This window comes from Emys orbicularis, chromosome 20 (genome assembly GCF_028017835.1).
Source record: "Emys orbicularis isolate rEmyOrb1 chromosome 20, rEmyOrb1.hap1, whole genome shotgun sequence".
In the NCBI taxonomy this organism is placed as follows: domain Eukaryota; kingdom Metazoa; phylum Chordata; order Testudines; family Emydidae; genus Emys; species Emys orbicularis.
The window spans coordinates 8,366,667-8,391,495 of NC_088702.1; the positions used below are offsets into that span (position 1 = coordinate 8,366,667).

Below are 24,829 nucleotides of genomic sequence, written 5' to 3' on the forward strand. Positions count from 1 at the left end.
TTGCTAGCTCCCAGCCTGTGCTCTGGTCACAGGCCTAATGCTTTACTGACCTTTGTAAATAGTAAAAACAAAACCTTTGCTCTTTAGCTTATAGCTGTCTTAAGAAAAAAAGATATTGCCTCCAAAGAATTAAAATACCAGTTCATTCAGTTAAATAGATGGTCTGACACATTTATACTTTCACAAATGATTCTGTATATGGCTGGTCTTCGACAGTCTTACAGCTCTTACCATTCACTGGTCTAACAAGAGGTCCTGCTAACATCAAATTCTAAAGGGACTTGGATGAAGCCCTTGAAAGAGAACCTCACCTCAACAGTGATTACAGTGAATGAACTAAAACCATTTAAAATTAGGAATTTTAAAAGTTCTGTAATCAAAGGGCCTCATCATAATAATAGGAGACAGTAGGATAACTTGGTATGAACATCATACAAAGAACTGCCCATAGCACGCATGGTCTTAAGACACATCATACAAGGACTTAGAGATGAGATGCCTCCACTTTTTTGGGATCGCAGGTCATGTGTCTATCCAACTAATACATTAGGAGGATAGTAAAGAATGCAGCTACATGTAGCTAAAATACTGAATAGTCTGCTTAAACTGGGCCATCTCTTTGCAACTGATTTACTCTTGTAATTATAATTCACGACTGCTGCTTAAGTTTCATTTAAATAGGGTCCATTTATCAGCATTTATGAGGTAAACAACTTAAAAACTTTAAGCTGTAGTTTAAGAATGTAGAGGTTGCAAAATAAAGATGAAATGCAATGAATGTTTTTACAGTAGACTATAAATACGTACGATTTATGCTTTTCAGACTTTAAAAAAAAAAAACACCCTCAAAGTCAGGACAACAGGCTGTCCCACTTAACCTACTGTAGTTAATATATGGCAGTTAGGGGCCAAACTCTGCTAAAGTCACATTGATTTTGTGGAGGGCTGCAAGGTACAAGTGAGGGCAGAATCAGGCTCTTAAGTGTTAACTACATGTAAACCCATTTCATTACTATCCCATCTCTGGCTTTTTTTCCAGACACAGTGAGCTACTGAGTCCCTTCCCAAGCAGGGGATTTGTGTACAAATTGAATCAAATCAGGAATTGGTCATGTCAAACAAAAAACTTCATCAGCTTCACATTTTTTGCAGAGTTCAGAGGAGCAAGAGAATTAATTTAGGATAATATGTACTTTTCTATCAAATTCACAAGAGCTAAATACTTCTCCATAATAAAAACACATGTTTATAAATCCATTTCCCTGGTTTTATTAAATGTTCCACTTATGTACACTTTAAAGATGAACCATTTACAGGTCTGCACATGCTGCCTCCTGCTTTCCTTGGGTAATAGGGAAGGTTCTCAAAAACCTCTATGGAAACAGAAAGGTGCAGGTGCTTCTGATTTTTGTATGTCAAAATGCTTTCAGTTTATACCATAATACATACAATTAAAAAACCCTCAAACATGCAAATTGTAGAAAAATTTAAGCTGGCAGTGAAAAATAAAAACAAACGTCTTCCTTTTGTGCACATCACAGTTTGTTTCATTAAATCAGATTTTCTAATTCTAAGGAACGTAGTGTCTGATGCCACTGGTTAAAGCAGGTTTATCAACTACTAGTAGTTTAAAAAGGTTGTTTAATGGTCCATATAGTTTTAGCTCCCATCTATTGTACAGGAAGATCAAGACAGGCTTGGCTTGTCTCTTCCATCATGTACCCTCTGTCAGTAATTCTTTGGAGCAAGGTGGGTGGGTGTCAGATGGTTTCCTGGGTGGAGGAATGAAACCATCACACACAGTGTCCTCCAGTTGTCATGAAGTCTACTCAAAAACGAGAGGCTGGCTTTAACACTGCACCTAACTCCCTAAATATAGATCTCAGTTCAACCCCAGTTCAAATACTAATGGCTCCTAAGAACCGTTGCTGGCATTGAACAGGCAAAATTCTATCCCCGTGTTTTACCCCGTGTCAAGATTCACAAGCAAAGTCATTGCTCTTCTTTTTCTTTTTTAAAAAAGAAACAAAAACCCAAATCTCAATGGCCAATAATAGAAGGTTTCACACATTAAAGCAATAATTCATATCTAAAGTTACTACAGAAACCTAAATCTCTGGGTCAAATGTTTAAAAAAAAAAAAAAAAAAAATCTGTGTTAAGACAACCAAAAGATTTATATACTGGTTCATTAGCTACATATTTTTTTTTTCCTTTCTTTAGAAATGGTCACATTGACGATGTAGTATAATTCAAAACATTTTTGCACAATAAAACAGAAAACTATGATACAGTGAGGTAAAGAAAACGCAAAAATATTCACCCACAATATAGCGTCAGAAAATACCAACACAGTGATTTCTTTCTTTTTTTTTAAAAAAAAGCACAAAACTTATAAATGAACAGCATAAATGGCTATTAATCTGAGTGATCACCTACAAAATTTCCTAATCCCACAAATCCACAGGGAAGTGTAATGGTCTCATCCAACATTTATTTAAAAAATAACCCTTTCTGGATCATGATTCTCAGATTAGTGCTCAGATTTCCATCAGATCCAAATCAGCATCTTCAAAGCCATAGAAGGATTCAGTCTCGCTTTCCCCTTCAAAGAGCTGGTGGAGGATTTCTGGGTCTGTAGATTCTTCGGCACGGGTCCTATCCTGGAATCCAACTTCTTCGTCCTGCAGCTCATCGCTCAGCTTCAGCTGCTCCTCCAGAGAGGCGATCAGCTCCTCCTGCATGTCAGCATTGCGTGTGGGAGAGTTGGCCGTGCCATCGGGGCCAGGCAGCACGCTAGCCACCAGGAAGGACTGCTGCACGAGTTCAGGACAGTCGCCAATGACTTCCAGAACCTCCGCCAGCCAGCATAAAACCAGCTGGAGGAGAATGTCTGAGTCGCATGTGGAGTCCGCCATTTCCTTGGCTTGCTCTTTCCACTTTTTATGCAAGAAGTTTTTCACAGTCCTTTTTATGCACACATCCAGGGGTTGGATTTTGGAGCTGCAGCCAGCAGGGACTACGGCTGGCAGAGTGCTGGATGCATTCAGTAAGGAAAGTACCTCTTCAGACAGATGTGTTCGGTGGCAATCCAGCACCAGCATGCCCTTGCTGTTCTGGCACTCCGTGTGCTTCTGCCACACTCTAGAAGACCACAGCTCCATGATTTCATCATCGCTGTACCCATTCTCCTTTGCTTCCAATATAATAGACTCCGGCACATTGGCAGGCTGCTCTACGTGACCCCTGTAGAACACTAGTGTTGGCAGAATGCTGCCATCAGCTAAGATAGCGAGGACAACGTCGCACCAGGGCTCCCCGGTCCCCACTGTCTGCAACGCATTCTCTTTCCTGTCGTCGCTGCTCAGTACCTCCACATCAAGGAAAAGAGAGATCTCATCAATGGCTGCGATCATGGAGAGCGGCAGGTCCTGGGTGTGGATCTGCCGCTGCACAAACTCAATGAAGCAGCTGGCATTTTCGTCTACGTCTTTGGGGAGAGGGTGAGCCACCGCTCTGCGGGTGTGCAGGCTGAGGTGGTGCCTGAGCATGAACCTCACTGCCCATTCGTAGGAGATCTTGAAGCCTCCCTCAAGGGACCGGCCAATCTTGGTTGCCTTCTGAAAGAGAGTTTCCTCATTCACAGGCAGCTGCTGCTCTCTTTGTGTGAGGACCCACTCTGCTAGCTTCTCTTCGGCCTCCAAGCTGAGGTACTTGCCTTCTGACAAAGATGCTAAGTTATCTTCTTGGAAAGCTTGAAACCTCCGCAGCCAGCGCCGGATACGCCTCTGAGGATTCCTGAAGTGCTCCGCTGCCTGTTCAGTGTTGCAGCACAAAGCAAACAGTACAACACGGAGCTTTTTCACGGACAGTTGTTCCTTTCTGCTTGCCGGTTCGGGCTCTTTTGCTGGCTGTTCTTCTTCTTGATCATCGATATTTAAGCACTCTTCCTCCTGACTAACTACAGGTCTCTTATATGCCTCTGGCACTGCTTCAGGCTCCAACTCGTCCTTCTCAGGTAACGAAGGCTTTGATTTCACAGTAGCAGCTTTACTTGGGGGATAGGTGGAGTATATGTTCTTCAGGAGTCCGTCATGGGGCTGGCTGTGCCTTGAAGGGAGAGAACACAAAGAACCAGCTTAAAACAAGAAAAACAAAAACAGGGAACAAAAACTAGAAGAGTATTTGGCAAATGAGAGCTGTCAAACAGTTTACCTTGAATGTGAAATCCAAGTGGGCCCTGAAAAAAGAAATATTTGGAGGTTAGTTTGCAAACATCAAGACAAACAACAACAAAAATCATTTTTCTAGGATGATGATCTTGTACCTCTACAGTGCCAGTCATCCTGAAGGATCTCAGCACAATTTGCAAACACTTTATATGTATAATTTCATACCCATAGAGTAATCACTGTATCCAACACTGAAACGCAGCGACCTCTGGGTTGATGCACAGCAGCTAACAATGCACAGTGACGCTAGACAATGACCATTAAAACCAGCAGAGAAATACTGTATTCATTTGAAGTCACAGGAGGAATATAGTTAGGCTGGATATAGGCCAGTAAATTGGAATTTGCCCAGGCCATTGGAGGTAACACCTTCCTTTAGCAAAATGTAATAGGGATATTTAATGACAAGCGTCTAGGATACAAGTTTTAAGCCTCATCCAAAATTGTAACTTCAGCAGCAGTACAATGCCTCTTAGCCTCTCACTGGTTCAATAGTCTCTCAGAGGAAGAGTAATTTACTAACAACATTCATGCAGCCCCTGGATGAGTCCCACAGCCCACAGCAATATAGCTGTAACTATTACCAAAAAAGGAAAGGAGATATTAAACCAACCCCTCAAACCTCCAGAATAGACAAACTCTCTCATTCTGTTATGAAGGGTCCACAACACTACACATCTACCTACAAGTCCTATGGCCTGGGTTATACAGCAGGTCAAAGTAGCTGATCACAATGGTTCCTTCTGACCTAATCTATGAATCTACTCTATGTTTTACATATAAATAGCATGGAAAGCTAGAGGAATACTAGACCAAATTCATCCCAAATAGATACACCAGGGAAGCATCTGGCCCATGGTCTATAAATAATTGCATTATGCCCAACATTACTATTACACTACAGTATAATGTGACATTTCTGCTCCATCTCAAACTCTTACCTCGGAAAATGATGTTACTGAACTCATGTGATGGGTTGAAGACCAGATGCTTGGCCATTGCATCACCTTCAGATGTTGCAAAAAGACAGGAGGCACAAGCCAACTTTACCCCGCTAGGAGGGGGAAGAGAAAAGAAGTGTGTAAGAACACCAGCATCACAACAAACATATGCATTTCATAGAAAGCAGCAACTATTAATAAAGAGATAAGGAAAGTTCTCATGGAGACTACAGAGGCTATAAAAACAGAAAACTTAGTTGAAATCCCCCATTAATATTACCTCCTTATTGACTGGGTATATGTCACCTCGGGATGGTATGAAGAGAGAAAATTTCTAGACACCATTACTGACTGCTTCTTGGAGCAGCTAGTCCTGGAACCCACAAGGGGAGAGGCAATTCTTGATTTAGTTCTAAGTGGAGCACAGGATCTGTTCCAAGAGGTGAATACAGCTGAACCACTTGGTAATAGCGATCACAATGTAATTAAATTTAGCATCCTTATAGGGGAGAAAATACCTAAGAAACCCACCACAGTAGCACTTAACTTCAAAAAGGGGAACTACACAAAAATGAGGAGGCTAGTTAAATGGAAATTAAAAGAAACAGTCACAAAAGTGAAATGTGTGGAAGCTGCATGGAATTTAAAAAAAAAAAACCACCATAATAGAGGCTCAAACTAAATGTATCCCCGCTCCCAAAAAACAGTAAGAGGACCAGAAAAAAGCCACCATGGCTAAACAACAGAGTAAAAGAGGCGGTTAAAGACAAAAAGACATCTTTTAAAAACTGAAAGTCAAATCCTAGTGAAGAAAACAGAAAGGAACATACATTCTGGCAGGTCACACATAATTAGGCAGGTCAAAAAAGAATTTGAAGAGCAACTAGCAAAAGACAAGAACTAGAAGTAAAAAAAAAATTTTTTTTAAGTACATCAGAAGCAGGAAGCTGGCCAAACAATCAGCAGGGCCACGGGACAATTGGGGTGCTAAAGGAGCACTCAAGGAAGACAAGGTCATTGAGGAGAAGCTAAACAAATTCTTTGCATCGGTTTCCACTGGAGAGGATGTAAGGGAGATACCCTCACCTGAGCCATTTTTTTTAGATGACAAATCTGAGGAACTGTCCCAGATTGAGGTGTCAGTAGAGGAAGTTTTGGAACAAACTGATACTTTAAACAGAAATAAGTCACCAGGACCAGATTTCTGAGGGAACTCAAATATGAAATTGCAGAACTACTAATTGTGATATGTAATCTATCATTTAAATCAGCCTCTGTGCCAGATGAGTGGCAGAGAACTAATGTGATACCAATTTTTGAAAAAGGTTCCAGAGGCAATCCTGGCAATTACAGTCTGGTAAGCCTAACTTCAGTACCAGCAAAATGGTTGAAACTACAGTAAAGAACAGAATTATCAGACACATAGATCAACATGATACGTTGGGGAACACCCAACACAGCTTTTGTAAAGGGAAATCATGCCTCACCAATCTATTAGACTTCTTTGAGGGGGTCAACAAACATATGGACAAGGGTGATCTAGTGCACACAGTGTACTTCGACTTTCAGAAAGCCTTTGACAAGGTCCCTCATCAAAGGCTCTTAAGCAAAGTAAGCAGTCATGGGAAAAAGAGGCAAGTTCCTCTCCTGGATCAGTGACTGGTTAAAAGATAGAAAACAAAGAGTAGGACTAAATTATCAGTTTTCACAGTGGAGAAAGATAAACAGCAGGGTCCCCCAAAGATGTGTACTGGGACTAGTGCTGTTTAACAGTCATAAATGATTAGGAAAAAAAAAAAGGTAAAACAGTGAGTTGGCAAAGTTTTCAGATGATACAAAATTACTCCAGACAGTTAGGTCCAAAGCAGAGTGCAAAGAGTTACAAAGGGATCTCACAAAACTGGGTGACTGGGCAACAAAATGGCAGATGATATTCAATGTTGATAAATGCAAAGTAATGCACACTGGAAGACATAATTCCAAGTATACATACAAAATGATGGTGTCTAAATTAGCTGTTACCACACAAGAAAGCAATCTTGGAGTTATCGTGGATAGTTCTCTGAAAACATCTGTTCAATGTGCACCAGTCAAAAAACCTAACAGAATGTTGGGAAACATCAGAAAAGGGATAGATAATAAGACAAAAAATATCATAATACCACCACATATAAAAACATGGTATGTCCATACTTTGAATACTGCGTGCACTTATGGTCATCCCATCTCAAAAAAGATAGATTAGAATTGGAAAAAGTACACAGAAGGGCAACAAAAATTATTAGGGGGATGGAAAGCTTCCATAACAGGGGAGATTAAAAAGACGGGACTGTTCAGCTTGGAAAAAAGAGACAACTGAGGGGAGATATGATAGAGGTTTAGAAACTCATGAAAGGTGTGGAGAAAGCAAATACGGACGTGTTATTCACCCCTTCACATAACACAAGAACCGGGGTCAGTAACAGGCAGCAGGTTTAAAAAAGCATAAGGAAGTACTTCTTCACACACCACACAGTCAACCTGGGGAAGTCATTGCCAGGGGATATTGTAAAGGCCAAAAGTATAACTGGATTCAAAAAAGAATTAGATAAAGTTTCTGGAGGATAGATCCATCGATGGCTATTAACTAAGAGGGTCAGGGATGCAATCTCATACTCTGGGTGTCCTAAAAGAAGCTGGGACTGGATGACAGGGTGTGGATCACTCAGTGCCTTGTTCTGTTTTCTCCTTCTGAAGCTTCTGGCACTCGCTACTGTTGGAAGACAGGATACTGGTCTGGGATAGATCATTGATCTGACCTAGTATGGCCATTCTTATGTTCTTATGACCAAATTCTGCCTTCAACTGCATAAGTGCATTTCCCATTATGTGCCACATGAAGTTAGCTCACAGTAAGGCTATGTCTACACTACCGCGGTAAGTCAACCTACGCTACGCAACTTCAGCTACGTGAATAACGTAGCTGGAGTTGACGTACCTTAGGTCGAGTTACCGTGGGGTCTACACCACGGGGGGTCGACGGGAGAAACTCTCCCATCGACTTACCTTACTCTTCTCTTCAGAGATAGAGTACAGGGGTCGACTGGAGAGCGATATGCTGTCGATTTAGCAGGTCTTCACTAGACCCGCCAAATCGACCACCGGTGGATCGATCTCAGAGCGTCGATCCGGGCTGTAGTGTAGACCTGCCCTAAGAAGTCATTAGGAGTTGCAGGTTATCAAAGGTAAAGTATGACCCAGGATCTTGTGCTCTGTTTAAACACTTTTTTGCTATTACAGAAAAAAAATATTGGATCTTCTTGAGAAGTGGATAATTACAGAAGATGACATAGTTAGAAGATCAGAAAATAAATCACTTTAGATGGTTAGGAAATTAAAATAAGATGTAATCAAGTTTGGCATTACCAGGCAGTATAGTTTTTAAACAAGGCCAAGTATTTTGGACTCTTCCGAGGAACGTGGTTGCTGTAAGATAAAAAACAAAGATATTTACTAGAGGCTCAGGATTATTCTGCATATTTAAGCCAGACAAAAAAATCTTGCACACTTATTCAGAGAAACCTGATCCTATTTTAGAATCATTCTGTTGCAAGTTTCCCTTCTTTCAATTAAGGTTTCAGGGGAATGGGATTCCTATCCCTGATTAAACTGCTTGACCCTGGCTCTGGGGGCAACTGTGCTGCATCCATCGTTTTCTAGGATCTGTAGGCTTGTGCGAATGTAGCATGACTCATTTTTGATCACAAGATAACAGATGTAGTTAATCTTTCAATTAACTATATACTGGAACCTGTTTTAGGAGCAAGACAGCAATATCCCTGCTCTGAAACCCACACCTCTCAGCGATTTGCACCAGAGGGCAGTTATTGACAGTTCTCACCTAGTAATGTCTTATTTGCCACAGTCACTGATGCTTAAGAACTTGGAGAGGTTTTTAGGCCCAATGGTCTAGAATAGAATCACCAAATCCTGATTCTGAATGGGAGGGCAGCTGCAAAAGTTAGACGGGATAGTTCTAGGTGGCTGGCAAATTAATGGGTATGGGTATGGGTGTGGGTGTGGGTGTGGGTGTGTCCCTTATGTGAACTGAAATCCACTGAGATTAATCCTCATCCAGCATTTGCCCTCAACTGTTCTCTCATCTCATTTAGACAGGTGTATAAAGAAACCCATTACCACCCTCTGCATTGATACAAACCAAATGCACACTGCTCTATAACCCACTTCTAGTGAACTGGAATTTACTGATGCCCCAGTAAAAGAGATTGACAATCTAAGGGGGGCTTCCAGTGTATTAGAGAGGTTTGCTTTTCTAGAGAGTCCTTTTATACCTACTTGATCATATGGTTGGCATAAGCTCTGGAGCAGCAAGTGCTATAACGACACAGCGAACAGTGGACGTAGGTAGGAAAGTGGTTTGGGAAATCTGGGATTTCGAAGCTGCACTCCAAGCACGTCTGCCTCCCCAGGACACTCCTGCAAATGAAAGGGGACATTCTCATCAGTGGCTGTACAGATACCTCGTGGAGTTACAATTCCTGTTCCTACAAACCCTTTCAGACTGGCAGACACAGAAGACAAAGCTAATCAGCAAACAGTGAAGACTGTCATTGACAGAGGCAAACTTCTAGAAAAAAAATGCAGTCAAACTAATCTCCTCTGACCTATACTTTCAGCCCTAGCTATATAGATTGTCTTAGTGTTAGCCTTTAGTTTCCCCATTTGTGACACCTCGTTAAGGAATGTATGCCATGTACTCAAATGCAGTGGACTGCCTTAACCAGAAAATTAAGGCTGCAGTGTGGGACCTCTAAGGAAGACAGTATGAGAGGGGGAAGAGAAAGAGAGAGGCTCCTCTGGGCTCTCTACAGGGAAAACCCCACAAAAGAGAAAAGAAAAAAAAAAAAAAAAACTTTTTAAATAATTTGACTTAATCCTGGTCTTGTGGAAAGCTGGCTTCTCCTGGCATGATAGTTCTTCCTGGCAGTGAACAAGCCGAAACTGCACAGTGCCGAGGAGCAGTCTGCCATCAATGGTGGCCTAACATAGCTGACTGCATTTTCTTTAACAACCTTTTAGTTTGAAACTTAGCAAGAAGTTCTGACATTTTCTTGACTGCTCTCTTCTGGATGTTCCTCTGGACGGGTGGGTACAGGAAGATGGGCTGGGGGTCCGAGGAAGTCGTCAGTGGAGTGGCTTCCTGCAAGGTGCCCTGTGGCGCATCATTCGAAGATACTGGCACCGTCCGCGGCTGTCCTCTAGATGCTCTAATTGTAACCTGCAGCAAATGACAGATACAGGCTATACCTCAGTTTTGCATATCTTAAGACACGTGCTGCCCCACTCCTGATCTCTGCTCCTCAGCTTTGCAATGGTCTGCTCAATTTAACATGGAATGGCAGGTGGAATCAGTCTGTTCCAACAGGTGTAGATTTGAAATGATGCACATTCTGCAAACACCTGTTTTATGGCATCTAGTAAAAACCGGTAGAAAAATGCTGCTGGAATTTTTAGGAAGTACATATTGATACTGTTGATATACTTCTGAGGAAATGTAGGAGGAGGAGTGAGGGCTGCTGTCTAGCTTGGATCCCTTACCTTGGTTCCAGGTTTCAGTCCTTCTAGCTGTTTGGGCTTTCGGAAAGTTTTGTGGTGCTGCAGCTTGTGTTCAATTTTATCCTTGGCAAATAGGAATTGCAGACGACACTTGTTACAGTGATAAACACTCTTCTTCTAAAGCAAAATAAAAATGAAATAGATTTAATTTTGGAGAATGGAGGCAAAAAGGGAAGGTTCTTGGGTGGTTTATTTTATTTATTTAAAGAAACCAAAACAATGGCTTCTCTTCCTTTTATCCCCTTGATCCCCTTGATCTCAAGTCCAGCCAAGTTTAGGGGGCATCTGAAAATACTATATTAAAAGTAGTTACTGGTGGTCTTTGTTCAGTTTCCAGTGGGTAAAGTGTCCACATCATAAAATCACCTTCACCCTGGCAATTGGTGCAGAGGTGCAGAGGCACCAACAACTGCAGGATCAAGAAAAATGAACTCTTCTCTTTCTCCTAGAGGGGGTTTTCTCCGAGTCACGGCTGAGGCACACTGGCAGAGCAGCACGTGGAAGCTGCTTGCCTTTCCAATGCCTACCCTATACCTGTTCTGTGGGTAAACTGAGGGCTTCCAGGGTTGTCAATCTGCCACCTGCCAAAAGCATTAACTTTACACAATTCAGAACTTAGAACTACTCACACTTAAAAGAGGTCACCATTCTAAGGCAATAGATATGGAAATAGAGCTTCCCAACGGCTGTAAAAAATGTGGTCTGTGGGATGGAATTTATTTTCTGGAATCTGAACTTTTCACCCAGAAGGATAAACGGCTGATATCACCCACCAACAATTACAACTTGGAAACAAATACCGACAGGGAACACACATGATTTCTCACATTAAATAGTTATTTGTGCTAAGGCAATCGTATGTGTGTGTGTGTGTGTTTTTTTAGGCCCTGATTCAGCTTTAAGCATGTGCTCCACTCCCACTGAATTCTCTGTGAAAAGTGAACCATTTTAACCAAAACTTTGCAAAGACTGTAAATCTAACTCCGTACTTGGGTTACCTGGTGCCTCATGAAATGCTGCTGGAAGGCATTGCCATTCTTAAAGACTTTCAGGCAATAAGGACAGAGCAGGTGCCGTGTGTCCTCGTGGATCATTCGGAAATGGCTATCCACTTCAGAGTAAAGCGACGAACGATATTGACAGACCTGGGGATGGACAAATGCAAACAATTAACATGGAAGTAATCTAGGAATTTATATCACATCTATCACTATAGTATATGGTTACTTTCACTGAAGCATCTAAGCAGCTGCTAACCTACACCCCCTTTAAGTTACTGAATGAACCAGGGCTTATCTGAAGTAAGCAGGAAGGGAGATCTAACAGGAAGTGAGACCTAACAGTGAGTGATCTCTCTCAGTTAAAAATGGGGCTGGTCAATCTAGGTAGATTCCTGAGCACCTGAGGAGTAATGAGCTCTGAAAGGAAGTAAATCTTATGCAGTCTTCATCACTCAGAATACAGGGCTACAAGAAGAGAGAGGTATCTTGAGGAGTCAGGGGGAACATCAGGGTTTACTGGGGGATACCCATAAAGAATAAAAATAAGACACTTGGATTTTTTTTAAAGAGACTACTATACTCTTAAAATTAATAGTTCTAAGAACAGATCTCTCCTGAGAATTCTGTTCTTTCAGATGGTTATAAAATTAGCAGTTAATGACACTATCCATCCAATCTAAAAAGAAGAGAGGGAGTAACATGCAATCAGGAATAATAGGTAGTTACTGAAAAGCAAGTCACAGTATGTCAGATAGAAAAATTCACTCAGGCCCTATGTCACACTGAAAAAGGTTACATTTTAGAAGTTTCTTATTCTTCTCCTTCTCCCATTGGACAGGCAGCAGTGGGGCCAATTTATGGAGGGTAGCATCTTGCGAGTGGATGCAAGCACTGATCTCAGGCTTAGACAGCAACTAGGGATGTAGTGAGTGAGTGACAGAGCCTTATCTTCTCCTCTAGAGTGACAGCTTCTCTTTCCTGAAAAGGCACCAATCTCCAGGCCCTCAATGCAAACTACTAGTGTTTGCTCCCTCAGCACTGACTCCAATGGGACTAATCACCTACTTAAGTGATTTGTTGGAAAGTTCCAGACCTCCTCCTGGACTTCATAGAAACAGTCTAAAGCACAGAGTTTAAAATGTGTGTAATACCTGACAAACGTAGGGCATTTCTCCAGGCTTGTGGGTATCCTTCATATGCTGCAAGAACATTGGCTCACTCTCAAATGCCCATTCACAAATCTTGCACTTCGCTGTAGCAGGAAAGAAAAGCAAAGTAACAGTTAAAACCCCCACAATACAAAGGTTGCAGTGAATGACTTTGAAATCAGATAATATAATTCCTTTAAAGGAAGTAAAATTTTACTGGTTCTCTCCTCTTGGATCTGGGGCATGTGATTTAAATCTATCTATCTATCTATTCTCAGCATCTTCTGGAAGGCATCACCAATATCAACTGAGCAGGGAGTAACCTTCTCTTCTTCTTCGAGTGCTGTCCCTGTGGGTGCTCCACTCCAGGTGAACGTGAAGCAATACCCACTATGGCTGGTGGGACTTTGGAGTTGCGGCAGTGATGACTGTAGACAGTACTGTGTGGCCTACTATGGTGTCTGCCGTGGTATCCTGCATGATAGCATAACGTCTGGTAAATGTGCGTTCAGATGTCCACGTGGCCGCCTTACAGATATCAGGAACGGGTACATTATGGAGGAAGGCAACGTTTGTTGACATAGCTCGAGTAGAATGAGTTCTGATGCCTTCGGGTGGTTGGGCATTCTGAATGCGGTAACAGGATCTGATGAAGTCAGAGATCCATTTGGAAAGCTGTTGCTTAGAGATAGCCACACCCTTCAATCTCTTGGTAGTGGAGACAAATAGCTGCGGGGACTTACAAAATGGTTTAGTCCTGTCTAGATAAAAGGTGATTGCTCGTCTGACGTTGAGGGTATGTAGAGCCGCTTCATGCGGAGTCTCATGAGGTTTGGGATAAAATGCAGGTAAGTATATTGGTTGGTTAAGGTGGACACCACCTTAAGGAGAAATTTAGGGTGTGGTCACAGGGTAACTTTATCTTTAGAGAAGGTTGTGTAGGGAGGGTAGGCCACCAGGGTGCTTATTTCCCCTACTCTCCTTGCTAACGTTATAGCAACCAAGAAAGCTACCTTCATAGACATGCGGAGAAGAGATGAGGTAGCCAAGGGCTCGAAGGGAGTTTTCATAAGACCCAAAGAACTAGATTGAGATTCCAAGCAGTTGCTGATGGATAAATCTCAAGATAGAGGTTTTGCAGGCCCGTGAGAAAGCCTTTTATTGTGGGGTGGTCAAAGAGGGAATATCTGTCCAGCAAATCATGGAAGGTGGTGAGGGCTGCTAGGTGTACTCTGATGGAGCTGAGCGAGAGCCTGTCCTGTTTTAGTTTCAAAAGGTAGTCTAGGATGTTAGGGAGGGTCACGGTATGGGGTGTCAAGTATTTATGGGAGCATCACACGGAGAAGTGTTTCCACTTTTGCAGGTAAGTCTTATGTGTGGAGTCTTTTCTACTATGCAGCAGGACATACCGGACTTGCTCAGAACAGGCTAGTTCGTGGGTCTGGAACCATGAAGGAACCATGCCATCAGGTGGAGTTTCTGGAGCTGCGGGTGAAGAAGCCGGCCGTTGTCCTGAGAAAGCAGATCTGGTCTGTTGGGGAGAGTCCGTGGAGGACGGATGGACATGCGGAGCAGGTAAGGATACCATGTCTGTCTTGGCCAAGCTGGGGCAATAAGTATGACCCGGGTCTTATCGTCGCTGATCTTGCATAGAACCCTGTGTATCAGAGGGATCGGTGGAAAGGCGTACATGAAGAGTTGTTCCATAGGATGAGGAAAGCGTCTCCTAGGGATGCAGTCCCAAATCCCACTTTGGAGCAAAATAGGTGGCATTTGCGATTCTGGGTTGTGGCAAAGAGGTCTATCGACGAGGTGCCCCAGTGGGAGAAGAGCTGTTGTTGTATCGTGGGATGTAATTCCCATTCGTGTTCTTTGGAGAAGTGTCTGCTTAGTGGGTCGGCGGTAGTGTTGTGACATCCGGGTAGTTATGAAGCGGTAATTTCTATGTGGTGTTGTATGCACCAATTCCATAACCGGATGGCCTCCATGCATAGGGAGTGTGATCGTGCTCCCCTCGTCTGTTGATGTAAAACATACATGCTATATTGTCTGCTAGCACCTGGATAGATTTGTTCTTTATGATGGGGAGAAAGCGAAGGCAGACTTGTCTCACTGCTCTGAGCATTAGGAGATTTATGTGCAGACGCGTCTCTAGCAGGGACTAGTGGCCCTGTGCCATGTGTCCCCCCAGATGCGCTCCCCAACCGATCAGGGAAGTGTCTGTGGCGAGCATGGGGAGCGTTGCTGGAAGGGAACGCCCTTGCAGAGGTTCTCTGGTCGTCCACCATTGTAGGGAAGCTAGTACGTTCGCTGGAAGAGTTAGCATCATGCAGAAGCTGTGTCTGCTGGGTTTGTAGTTGGAGCTGAGCCAACCCTGAAGACATCTCATGTGCAGCCTGGCGTACTTGACCACGAAGGTGGTGGCTGCCAAGTGGCTAAGGAGCTGTAGGCAAATTCTTGCCTGTATCCTGGGACGAACGGAGAGCGTATGTATGAGATGTGTAATAGCGAGGAATCTATTGTGTGGGAGTGAGGCTCTGGTTCGGATTGAGTCCAGGTGAGCTCCGATGAATTCGATCCGCTGTGTAGGCGTCAGGGTGGATTTTTGGAAGTTTATTTGCAGACATAAGCTGTGGAAGAGGGAGATGGCGAAACGGGTAGCTTGTAATGTCTCGTCGTATGAGTTGCCTTTGATGAGGCAATTGTCTAGGTAGGGGAAAAGTATGATCCCGTGTCTGCGGAGTTGGGCCACGACTACGGCTAGGGTCTTGGAGAATACTCTCGGTGCTGTGGAGAGTCTGAAAGGGAGTACCCTGTACTAAAAATGGTCGTGTCCTAGTGCGAATCGCAAGAAGCGTCTGTGGGCTGGATGAATGGGTATGTGAAAATAGGCGTCCTGTAGGTTGAGGGCTGTGAACCAGTCCCCTTGTTCCAGCACGGGTATTATTGTGCCCAGTGTGACCATCTTGAATTTCTGTACACACACAAATTTGTTCAGTCGGCGTAGGTCTAGTATAGGCCTCCATCTCCCACTCTTTTTTTGGGTCAGAAAGTAGTGGGCGTAGAACCCTTCTCCTTGATGTTGTGTCGGCACAGGTTCCACTGCACCTAGCTGTAGAAGATGAGCCACTTCTACGCGAAGTAGGTGCTCGTGAGAGGGGTCCCTGAAGAGGGATGGGGAAGAGAGAAGGGTAGGATATAAAAGGGATGGAGTAACCGGACTGAACTATTTCCAGGACCCAACGGTCCTGTGTGATCTGCTGCCAGGCATGGTGGAAAACCTGGAGGCGGTGGCCAAATGGGCAAATAGGCGGTAGAGTCAAGGGGTGGTCGTGCAGACCCTTGACCAACGCTTCAAAATTGTTGTTTGTTTCCCGATGGGTGGGAGGTAGCTGGGTGCGCTTGGTTTTGTCTGTGCCTAGGAGGTCTAGCGCAATTCCTGGCTATATCGTATGGTCTGGGCTGGGGCTGGTGATATTGTTGTGTGCGTGGCCTCTGATAAGGTTGATACTGTTGTCTCCTGGGAAGGGATGGGTAAATGTCCAGGGTGCGCAGGGTCGCTCTAGAGTCTTTCATAGTCTGAAGGACTTTGTCATTTTTTGGTTTGGTTTTTTTGGGGGGGGGGAAAAAGCTTATCTTTATCAAAGGGGAGGTCCTCCACTTTGGTCTGCAGGTCTTTGGGGATACTGGATGCAGACAGCCAGGAAGATCTGCGGATAACCACCGCAGTTGCGGTAGTGCGGGCTGCTATATCTGCCATGTCTAGAGATGCTTGTAGGGCTGTTCTGGAGTCGAGGGCCAATTGGTCAAGGACTGACAAAGTCTGCTTTCCTGTCCTCCGGGATATGGGAGGTAAAATCAAAGAGTTTATTGTAATTGTCAAAGTCGTAGCTTGCAAGTAGGGCGGAATAGTTTGCAATTCTGAATTGCAGGGTGGAGGAGGTATAGACCTTGTGGCCCAAGAGGTCAAGGCGTTTGAGGTCCTTGTCTTGCGGGGTGGGCCAGCAGTGCGGCTGTTTCATCCTGTCTGTCGCTGCATTCACTACAAGAGAATTCGGTTGTGGACGGGAAATAAGATGTTTATGTCCTTAGCAGGAACATAATTTTACGTTCAGCCTTTTTGCAAGTTGGTGGGATAGAGGCTGGAGTCTGCCAGAGGGTATCAGCTGGTTCTAGGAGTGTTTCATTTATGGGGAGCACGATCTTTGAGGGCACAGAGGGTTGGAGGATTTTGAGGAGTCTGTGTTGTGTCTCCTGGACCTCCTCTAAAGGGACCTGGCTGAGTGCCACCCTCTTAAAAAGTTCTTGGAATTGTTTAAAGTCGTCCACATTCTGTGGAGGTGGAGGCATGAGGGATCCGTCTGGAGCTGATGGAGAGTTAAGGGTCAGTGAATCAGGGTATGGTCCATAGCCCACCTCTTCGGGGGTGGGGGGGTGGGGGGATGTCAGGCGCTCTAGAAGTAAACGGAGCTGGAGATAGAGGCGCAGAAGAAGCTTGTGATCTGGTGGAAGCAGCATGAGGACGAGTGGCAGCAGGAGCTGGACAAGGGTACCACTGAGGCCAAGGCATGGGATAAGAGAAGTTAGGTGCCGCCCACCGGGGGATGAAGTAGGGAAACTGAGGCTGGTGGTTGTGAGCCGTGACCTAAGGCGCAAAAGGTTCTGGTGGAGGAGGAGAGGCAGGTGGGGAGAACTCCGCCTGCTGCTGCATATCAGGCTCGCTGTCAGTGAAGGTAGCCAGGTCAGGTGGGGAGAGCGGCTGGTCAAAGAGTGAGCACTGTGTGTCAAGGAGAGTCAGGCTGAGGGGCCACTGAGATGTCATCCTAACTTAAGAATTGCTGCTGCTGCTCCCTGGGCTGTGATCCTGCTGAGCGTGATCTGTGCTCAGAAGCATGCACTGACTTCTGTTTTGCTTTCCCCGGTGTCACAGGCCGTTTGTAGGTGCCCTGTGGGAGGGTCCCTGCCTCTGCGCTCCACAGGAGCCGTGGCTGAGGTGCTGGGACGGTAGGAGGCGCCTGCCTTTGGCGCTGTCAGCACTGAGGGTAAGGATCTTGCAGGAGACCCTTTACCCTTTTGAAAGTCTCTGGATGGAGACAGCTGGGCTTCCTGCCTCTTCGCATGAGAGGGTGAAGCCGCGCTCCCGATCAGTTCGGACCTGGACGGGGAGCGTGAGGGAGAGGGTTTGCTATTGCCCATCCCCATAGGCGGCTGTAGGGATTTCTCCAACAGGAGCATTTTCAGCCGCAGGTCCCGGTCATGACGAGCCCTGGATTTGAGGCTGGTATAATGGACACACTTGGCAGGGACGTGCGTCTCACCAAGGCACTTCACACAGCATGAGTGTCCGTCGGACCATGGTATAGAGCAGGGGTCGGCAACGTTCGGCACGCGGCTCGCCAGGGTAAGCACCCTAGCGGGCCGGGCCAGTTTATTTACCTGCTGACGCGGCAGGTTCGGCCGATCGCGGCCCCCACTGGCCGCGGTTCGCCGTCCCGGGCCAATGGGGGCAGCGGGAAGTGGCGCGGGCGAGGGATGTGCTGGCCGCGGCTTCCCACCGCCCGCATTGGCCCAGGACGGCAAACCGCGGCCAGTGGGGGCCGCGATCGGCCGAACCTGCCGCGTCAGCAGGTAAATAAACTGGCCCGGCCCGCTAGGGTGCTTACCCTGGCGAGCCGTGTGCCCAACGTTGCCGACCCGTGGTATATAATCTTGACAGGAATCACATTTCTTAAATCCTGAAGACCCTGGCATTATTGCACTAGGAATGCCGGGGAGAGTGTCTCAATGGGAGAAGAACTTGAGGAAAAAGAAGGTTTTTTTGTTGTGTTTTTTTTTTTTTTAAACTAGGTAACTATTCTAAAGGAAGGGAAATAACTGGGATGTTACTATTTCTATGTCTTTGTACTTGTTTCCTTCAGAGACCAGGGAAGGGGATCAGCACTGCCCCGAGTCCCGTCTTCAGCCGAGGACGGTTGAGAAGGAACTGAGGGGGGTGCGGGACACGTGCGCTCAGGCAGATTCTAACGAGACCGCAAGACAGCAGCTGAGCGCGTGTGTCCCGACCAGGCACTGCTACCGAAGATCTCCGGTCAATGGCGCCGGGACGCACCATCACCTGGAGTGGAGCACCCACAGGGACAGCACTCGAAGAAGAACTGAGTCGTCAAAGAGCATGGAAAAGCTCCATTTCCTTTGGCCCAGGCCAATGCTGCACTGTTTCCAAAAATACATTTTTGATCAGATTAGTTTAAGCATCATCTGAAGTCTATTTGGTAACCTCTATGTGAAATGAATTTGGAAGGTCACACCTAAGCTTAGAATAACAGAGACTTGATGGGGTAACTGACCTGACTGGAGCACTGTCATGGATGGGTTTAAACTGTTCAGGAAGGACAGGCAGGGGAGAAAAGGTGGAGGAGTTGCATTGTATGTAAGGGAGCAGTATGATTGCTCAGAGCTCCAATATGAAACTGGAGAAAAGTCTGTTGAGAGTCTTTGGGTTAAGTTTAGAAGCGACAGCAACAAGGGTGATGTCATGGTGGGCGTCTGCTAGAGACCACCAGACCAGGAGAATGAGTTAGACGAGGCTTTCTTCAGACAACTAACAGAAGTTTCCAGATCACAGGCCGTGGTTCTCATGGGGAACTTCAATTTCCCTAACATCTGCTGGGAGAAAATACAGCAGTGCACAGACAATCCAGGAAGTTTTTGGAGAGTGCTGGGGACAACTTCCTGGTGCAAGTGCTGAAGGAACCAACTAGGGGCCCTGCTCCTCTTGACCTGCTGCTCACAAACAGGGAAGAATTGGTAGGGGAAGTAGAAGTGGGTGGCAACCTGGGCAGCAGTGACCGTGAGATGGTCGAGTTCAGGATCCTGACAAAAGGAAGAAAGGAGAGCAGCAGAGTATGGACCCTGGACTTCAGAAAAGCAGACTTTGACTCCCTCAGGAAACTGATGGGCAGGATCCCCTGGAAGACTAATCTGAGGGGGAAAGTTGTCCAGGAGAGCTGGCTGTATTTTAAAGAAGCCTTATTGAGGGCGCAGGAACAAACCATCCCGATGTGCAGAAAGAACAGCAAATATGGCAGGCGACCAGCTTGGCTTAACAGAGAAATCTTCAGTGAGCTTAAACACAAAAAGGAAGCTTACAAGAAGTGGAAACTTGGACAGATGACTAGGGAGGAGTATAAAAATATTGCTAAGCATGCAATTGGAGTTGCAGCTAGCAAGGGATGTCAAGGGTAACAACATGGGTTTCTACAGGTATGTTAGCAACAAGAAGGGCTCAGGGAAAGTGTGGGACCCTTACTGAATGGGGGAGGCAACCTAGTGACAGATGATGTGGAAAAGGCTGAAGTATTCAATGCTTTTTTTGCCTCCGTCTTCACAGACAAGGTCAGCTCCCAGACTGCTGCAGGAGGAGGTGAGCAGCCCTCACTGGTGAAAGAACAGGTTAAGGACTATTTAGAAAAGTTGGACAGTCCATGGGGCCGGATGCAATGCATCCAAGGGTGCAGAGGGAGTTGGCTGCTGTGATTGCAGAGCCATTGGCCATTATCTTTGAAAACTCATGGCGATTGGGGGAGGTCCTGGACGATTGGAAAAAGGCAAATATAGTGCCCATCTTTAAAAAAGAGAAGGAGAATCCGGGGAACTACAGTTCAGTCAGCCTCACCTCAGTTCCTGGAAAAATCATAGAGCAGGTCCTCAAGGAATCCATTTTGAAGCACTTGGAGGAGAGGAAGGTGATCAGGAATAGTCAACATGGATTCACCAAGGGCAAATCATGCCTGACCAACCTGACTGCCTTCTATGATGAGATAACTGGCTCTGTGGCTATGGGGAAAGCGGTGGACGTGATATATCTTGACTTTAGCAAAGCTTTTGATACCGTCTCCCACAGTATCCTTGCCAGCAAGTTAAAAAAGTATGAATTGGATGAATGGACTATAAGGTGGATAGAAAGCTGGCTAGATCATCAGGCTCAACGGGTAGTGATCAAGGGCTCGATGTCTAGTTGGCAGCCGGTATCAAGCAGAGTGCCCCAGGGGCCTGGGGCAGGTTTTGTTCAATATCTTCATTATCTGGACGATGGGATAGATTGCACCCTCAGCAAGTTCGTGGATGACACTAAGCTGGGGGGAGAGGTAGATCAGCTGAAGGGTAAGGATAGGGTCCAGAGGGACCTAGACAAATTGGAGGATTGGGCTAAAAGAAATCTGATGAGGTTCAACAAGGAGAAGTGCAGAGTTCTGCATTTAGGACGGAACAATCCCAGGCACTGCAATAGGCTGGGGCCCAACTGGCTAAGCAGCAGTTCTGCAGAAAAGGACCTGGGGATTACAGTGGACGAGAAGCTGGATACGAGTCAACTGTGTGCCTTTGTTGCCAAGAAGGCTAGCAGCATACTGGGCTGCATTAGTAGGAGCATTGTCAGCAGATCGAAGGAAGTGATTATTCCCCTCTATTCGGCACGGATGAGGCCACATCTGGAGAACTCCGCCCAGTTTTGGGCCCCCCACTACAGAAAGGATGTGAACAAATTGGAGAGAGTCCAGCGGAGAGCAAAAAAATTATTAGGGGACTTATGAGGAGAGGCTGAGGGAACTGGGCTTATTTAGTCTGCAGAAGAGAAGAGTGAGGGGGGATTTGATAGCAGCCTTCAACTAGGGGGTTCCAAAGAGGACAGTGCTAGGCTGTTCTAAGTGCTGGCAGATGACAGAACAAGGAGCAATGTCTCAAGTTGCAGTGGGGGAGGTCTAGGTTGGATATTAGGAGAAACTATTTCACTAGGAGGGTTGTGAAGCACTGGAATGGGTTACCTAGGGAGGTGGTAGAATCTCCGTCCATAGAGGTTTTTAAGGGCTGGCTGGACAAAGCCCTGGCTGGGATGATTTAGTTGGGGTTGGTCCTGCTTTGAGCAGGGGGTTGGACTAGATCGGTGGTCTCCAAAGTGGGGTGCATGCACCCTAGGGGGTGCGCAAGAAGATCCTTCGGGGTGCGTGGCAGGAGGAGTGCTGCCGGAGCAGCGCCGCCTCCCCCCCTCGGCAGTTCGGCCGGGAGTCTAAACGGCTTTTTTTTTGCTTCGACAGTTCGGCCGGGAGTGCGTGCTCAAAAATTTTTTACTGATGGGGTGCGTGATCAAAAAAGTTTGGAGACCACTGGACTAGATGACCTCCTGAGGCCTCTTCCAACCCTAATCTTCTATGATTCTTAGCTTATAATGGATAAGTGTCCTGTTCACATTTAGAACAGACCAAAGAAAGAACCTAAGACTTGTATGGAAACAACAGTCCCATCATGCTTTGCAGATAAAATAAAGCTAACTTTAAGGAGTGGAATTTTACTAAGCATTACATTTGGCATGTTTTGAAATTCCTGTGATCGATATTTTAGCAATATTCTAACCACAAAATGCATGCAAGATGTATAACGACTACCATTGTCCAAAGAAAGTTATAAACAATGACTAGTCATCAGGTTTTAAGACAGTTGAAAAGTTACAAGAGATTGAGTAAGGCATAGTACCTGAACTTTCTCATCCCACAAGGTGGCACTGGTGGGGATGGTGTGGGGAAACAGATCTTATGTGTATAAACTGAGGACTTCAGTCTGCTTTCACCTGCACTAGATTTGTTCTATTGTTTAAAAGAATAAATAACGAGCCCCAATAAAAGCTCTGTGGAGCTAAATTAGCTCAGAATTTCATTCCTTTAGGAGGTTCATATCAGAACCTAAACATTATCTGATTATGATTGTTTTGGGTCTTGACAATGAAATCGCTTTGGACTAATGCTACAATTTAGTTTGAACTTTTGCAGGCATGCAAAAAAATGTAATTCCACATAACCCCACATCACAAACTGCATCATGATGGCATGGTCCCAGGATGGATAGACCTCTTTCTCCAGAGACTTACACTGAAATCCTGAAATAAACAAACAAACCACCCGCTACCACCACTTACTGGTTGATTCATAGGGACTGTGAACGTTCTCTAAGTGGCACTGCAGCTGGAAGGGGGTGGAGAACTGCCTGTAACAGTGCTGGCAGATAGTATGGACATCTACCTCCCCATTCTGCTGATCTAGTTCAACATGGTGTTTCATATGATTCATAAACCTGAAGGAGAGCAGAGAGTATGTGAACATAAATCCAAAAACATTCGCATCCATATCAACCCTGGAAATGGTGTGAACCAGACACTTTTACATTGGTTATTTTGGCATTGCTTTCACTAGTAGCAAAAACATTTATTTTCAAATAGCTAACTAAAATAACTCATTTTTGGCATAGTATTAAGATACTCTCTTCTCAGTAACCCTACCAAAACCAGGCCTGACATGACAGCAACACTCCCTCCATCAAAGAGAGATGGACATGACGTCCCTCACTCTGTGGCCCAGAGATGCTTCAACAGCAGTTTATTCAGCTCCTGGATAGCAGGATACATCTGACTCTGCTCTCTAACTGCCCACTGAAGAAGCAGCATCAAGAGGATAACAACTGAAATTCTCCATCTGCCATAACAAAGCATATCAGCTCAAAGTCAAATTTTAATACTATTGTAGCAATAAGACACTAGAGAGGCTTCTTGTGCATTGTACAATCTGTTCCACAACAGGAAATTACCTCTTCTCTTCAGCTCTCATGTTCAAACTTGACTGGATAAAGCAGTGGAGAACACTCTATAGTGGTTTCTAGGGACTGGACTAGTGGTAAGTTAATAGAACTTTTAACATCTGTAATTTCTGATTAGGACTCAGGATTCTATTATTCTAGCCCAGAGGTTCCCAAACTGTGGGCCGTGGCCCACCAGACAGTCCCGGGTGGTCTACTGGCACAGCCATGGGCGGAGTTTGGAGAGGACATTGGAGTTTGTGAAGCAGACAGTGACAGAGTGGCAGCCGGTGATGGCCCCTGCTCAGTGCTGGAGGAGCCCAGCACCCCCAGCAGGTGGCAGAAGGCGACATGGAGCCGTTGTGCGGTGGGCAAGAAGGGGCTGTCCCTGAGAGGTGGCAGCTCCTAGGGTGGCTGGAGGGTTCGTGGCTGTTCCCACTCCAAGCCACCGCACCCCACAATCAGGGTGACCAGATGTCCCGATTTTATAGGGACAGTCCCAATATTTGGGACTTTTTCTTATATAGGTGCCTATTATCCCCTACCCCCGTCCCGATTTTTCAAACTTTCTATCTGGTCACCCTACCCACAATCCATGGCTGTCGGGCCTCCTGGAATATCAGCTCCGCGGCTCTCCCAGTAACTAGGGCACAGCAGTGCTGCTCTGTTTCCTCCTGGACAATGACCATCACAGATAATGGCCGGGCCCGACCCGAGCGCCTGCCTCTGCCCAGCACTGGCGGCCCCCCCGAGCCTCTCTCTTGTTCCCGGGCAGGGGGTGCCTGTGAAGCACACAAGGGTGCTGGGTGGGTGACTCGGGCAAGGCTGCCAGATGACAAGCTCAAGGCACTCAGTGGGCTGCAGAGGCGGAGGGTGTCAGTGGGGGCTGGATGTGGCACCTGCCTGGCCCCTTCACCCTTTTGCTGGCCCTGCTCCCTGCTGAGGCGAGGGGCTGCGCACGCTCCACGATGCCCTCTCCCTGATAGATGCGTGGCAGCCATGCTGCATGCTAGACAGCCCCTTGCCTGATTTCCCATTTGATCACCCTGAGGGGACAATGGCTCACCTGCCTGGTGGGTAAGGTGGGAGGGAGCACTATCAAACTCTATATGTTGATAGTGGGGAGGGCATAATTTAAAGGTTCAGCCGTCCCCTGAACAGCTCAAGTCATACACACACACACACACCTCCTGGAAAGCAGCAAGAAGTGCCAATAGTGGGCCGCAGTGCCTACTGCAGCTGCAGGAGGGCCTCAAGGAAAAATGTTTGGGA

General features: G+C 45.7%; 1 protein-coding gene across 1 annotated transcript in view; it reads right to left on the bottom strand.

Moving 5' to 3' along the window:
- Positions 1-1,255: 1,255 nt before the first annotated feature.
- The window catches only part of POGZ (pogo transposable element derived with ZNF domain), a 65,425-nt gene continuing 41,851 nt past the window's right edge, over positions 1,256-24,829 (bottom strand). Inside the window, exons 11-20 of the mRNA XM_065420015.1 lie at positions 22,905-23,059; positions 12,941-13,041; positions 11,787-11,933; positions 10,771-10,905; positions 10,278-10,450; positions 9,508-9,648; positions 8,578-8,637; positions 5,173-5,285; positions 4,215-4,239; positions 1,256-4,109 (exon numbers count right to left, since the gene is read on the bottom strand). Of these exons, the coding sequence (XP_065276087.1) occupies positions 2,540-4,109; positions 4,215-4,239; positions 5,173-5,285; positions 8,578-8,637; positions 9,508-9,648; positions 10,278-10,450; positions 10,771-10,905; positions 11,787-11,933; positions 12,941-13,041; positions 22,905-23,059 (2,620 nt within the window). The 3' untranslated portion in view covers positions 1,256-2,539. The remainder of the gene's footprint in view (positions 4,110-4,214; positions 4,240-5,172; positions 5,286-8,577; positions 8,638-9,507; positions 9,649-10,277; positions 10,451-10,770; positions 10,906-11,786; positions 11,934-12,940; positions 13,042-22,904; positions 23,060-24,829) is intronic.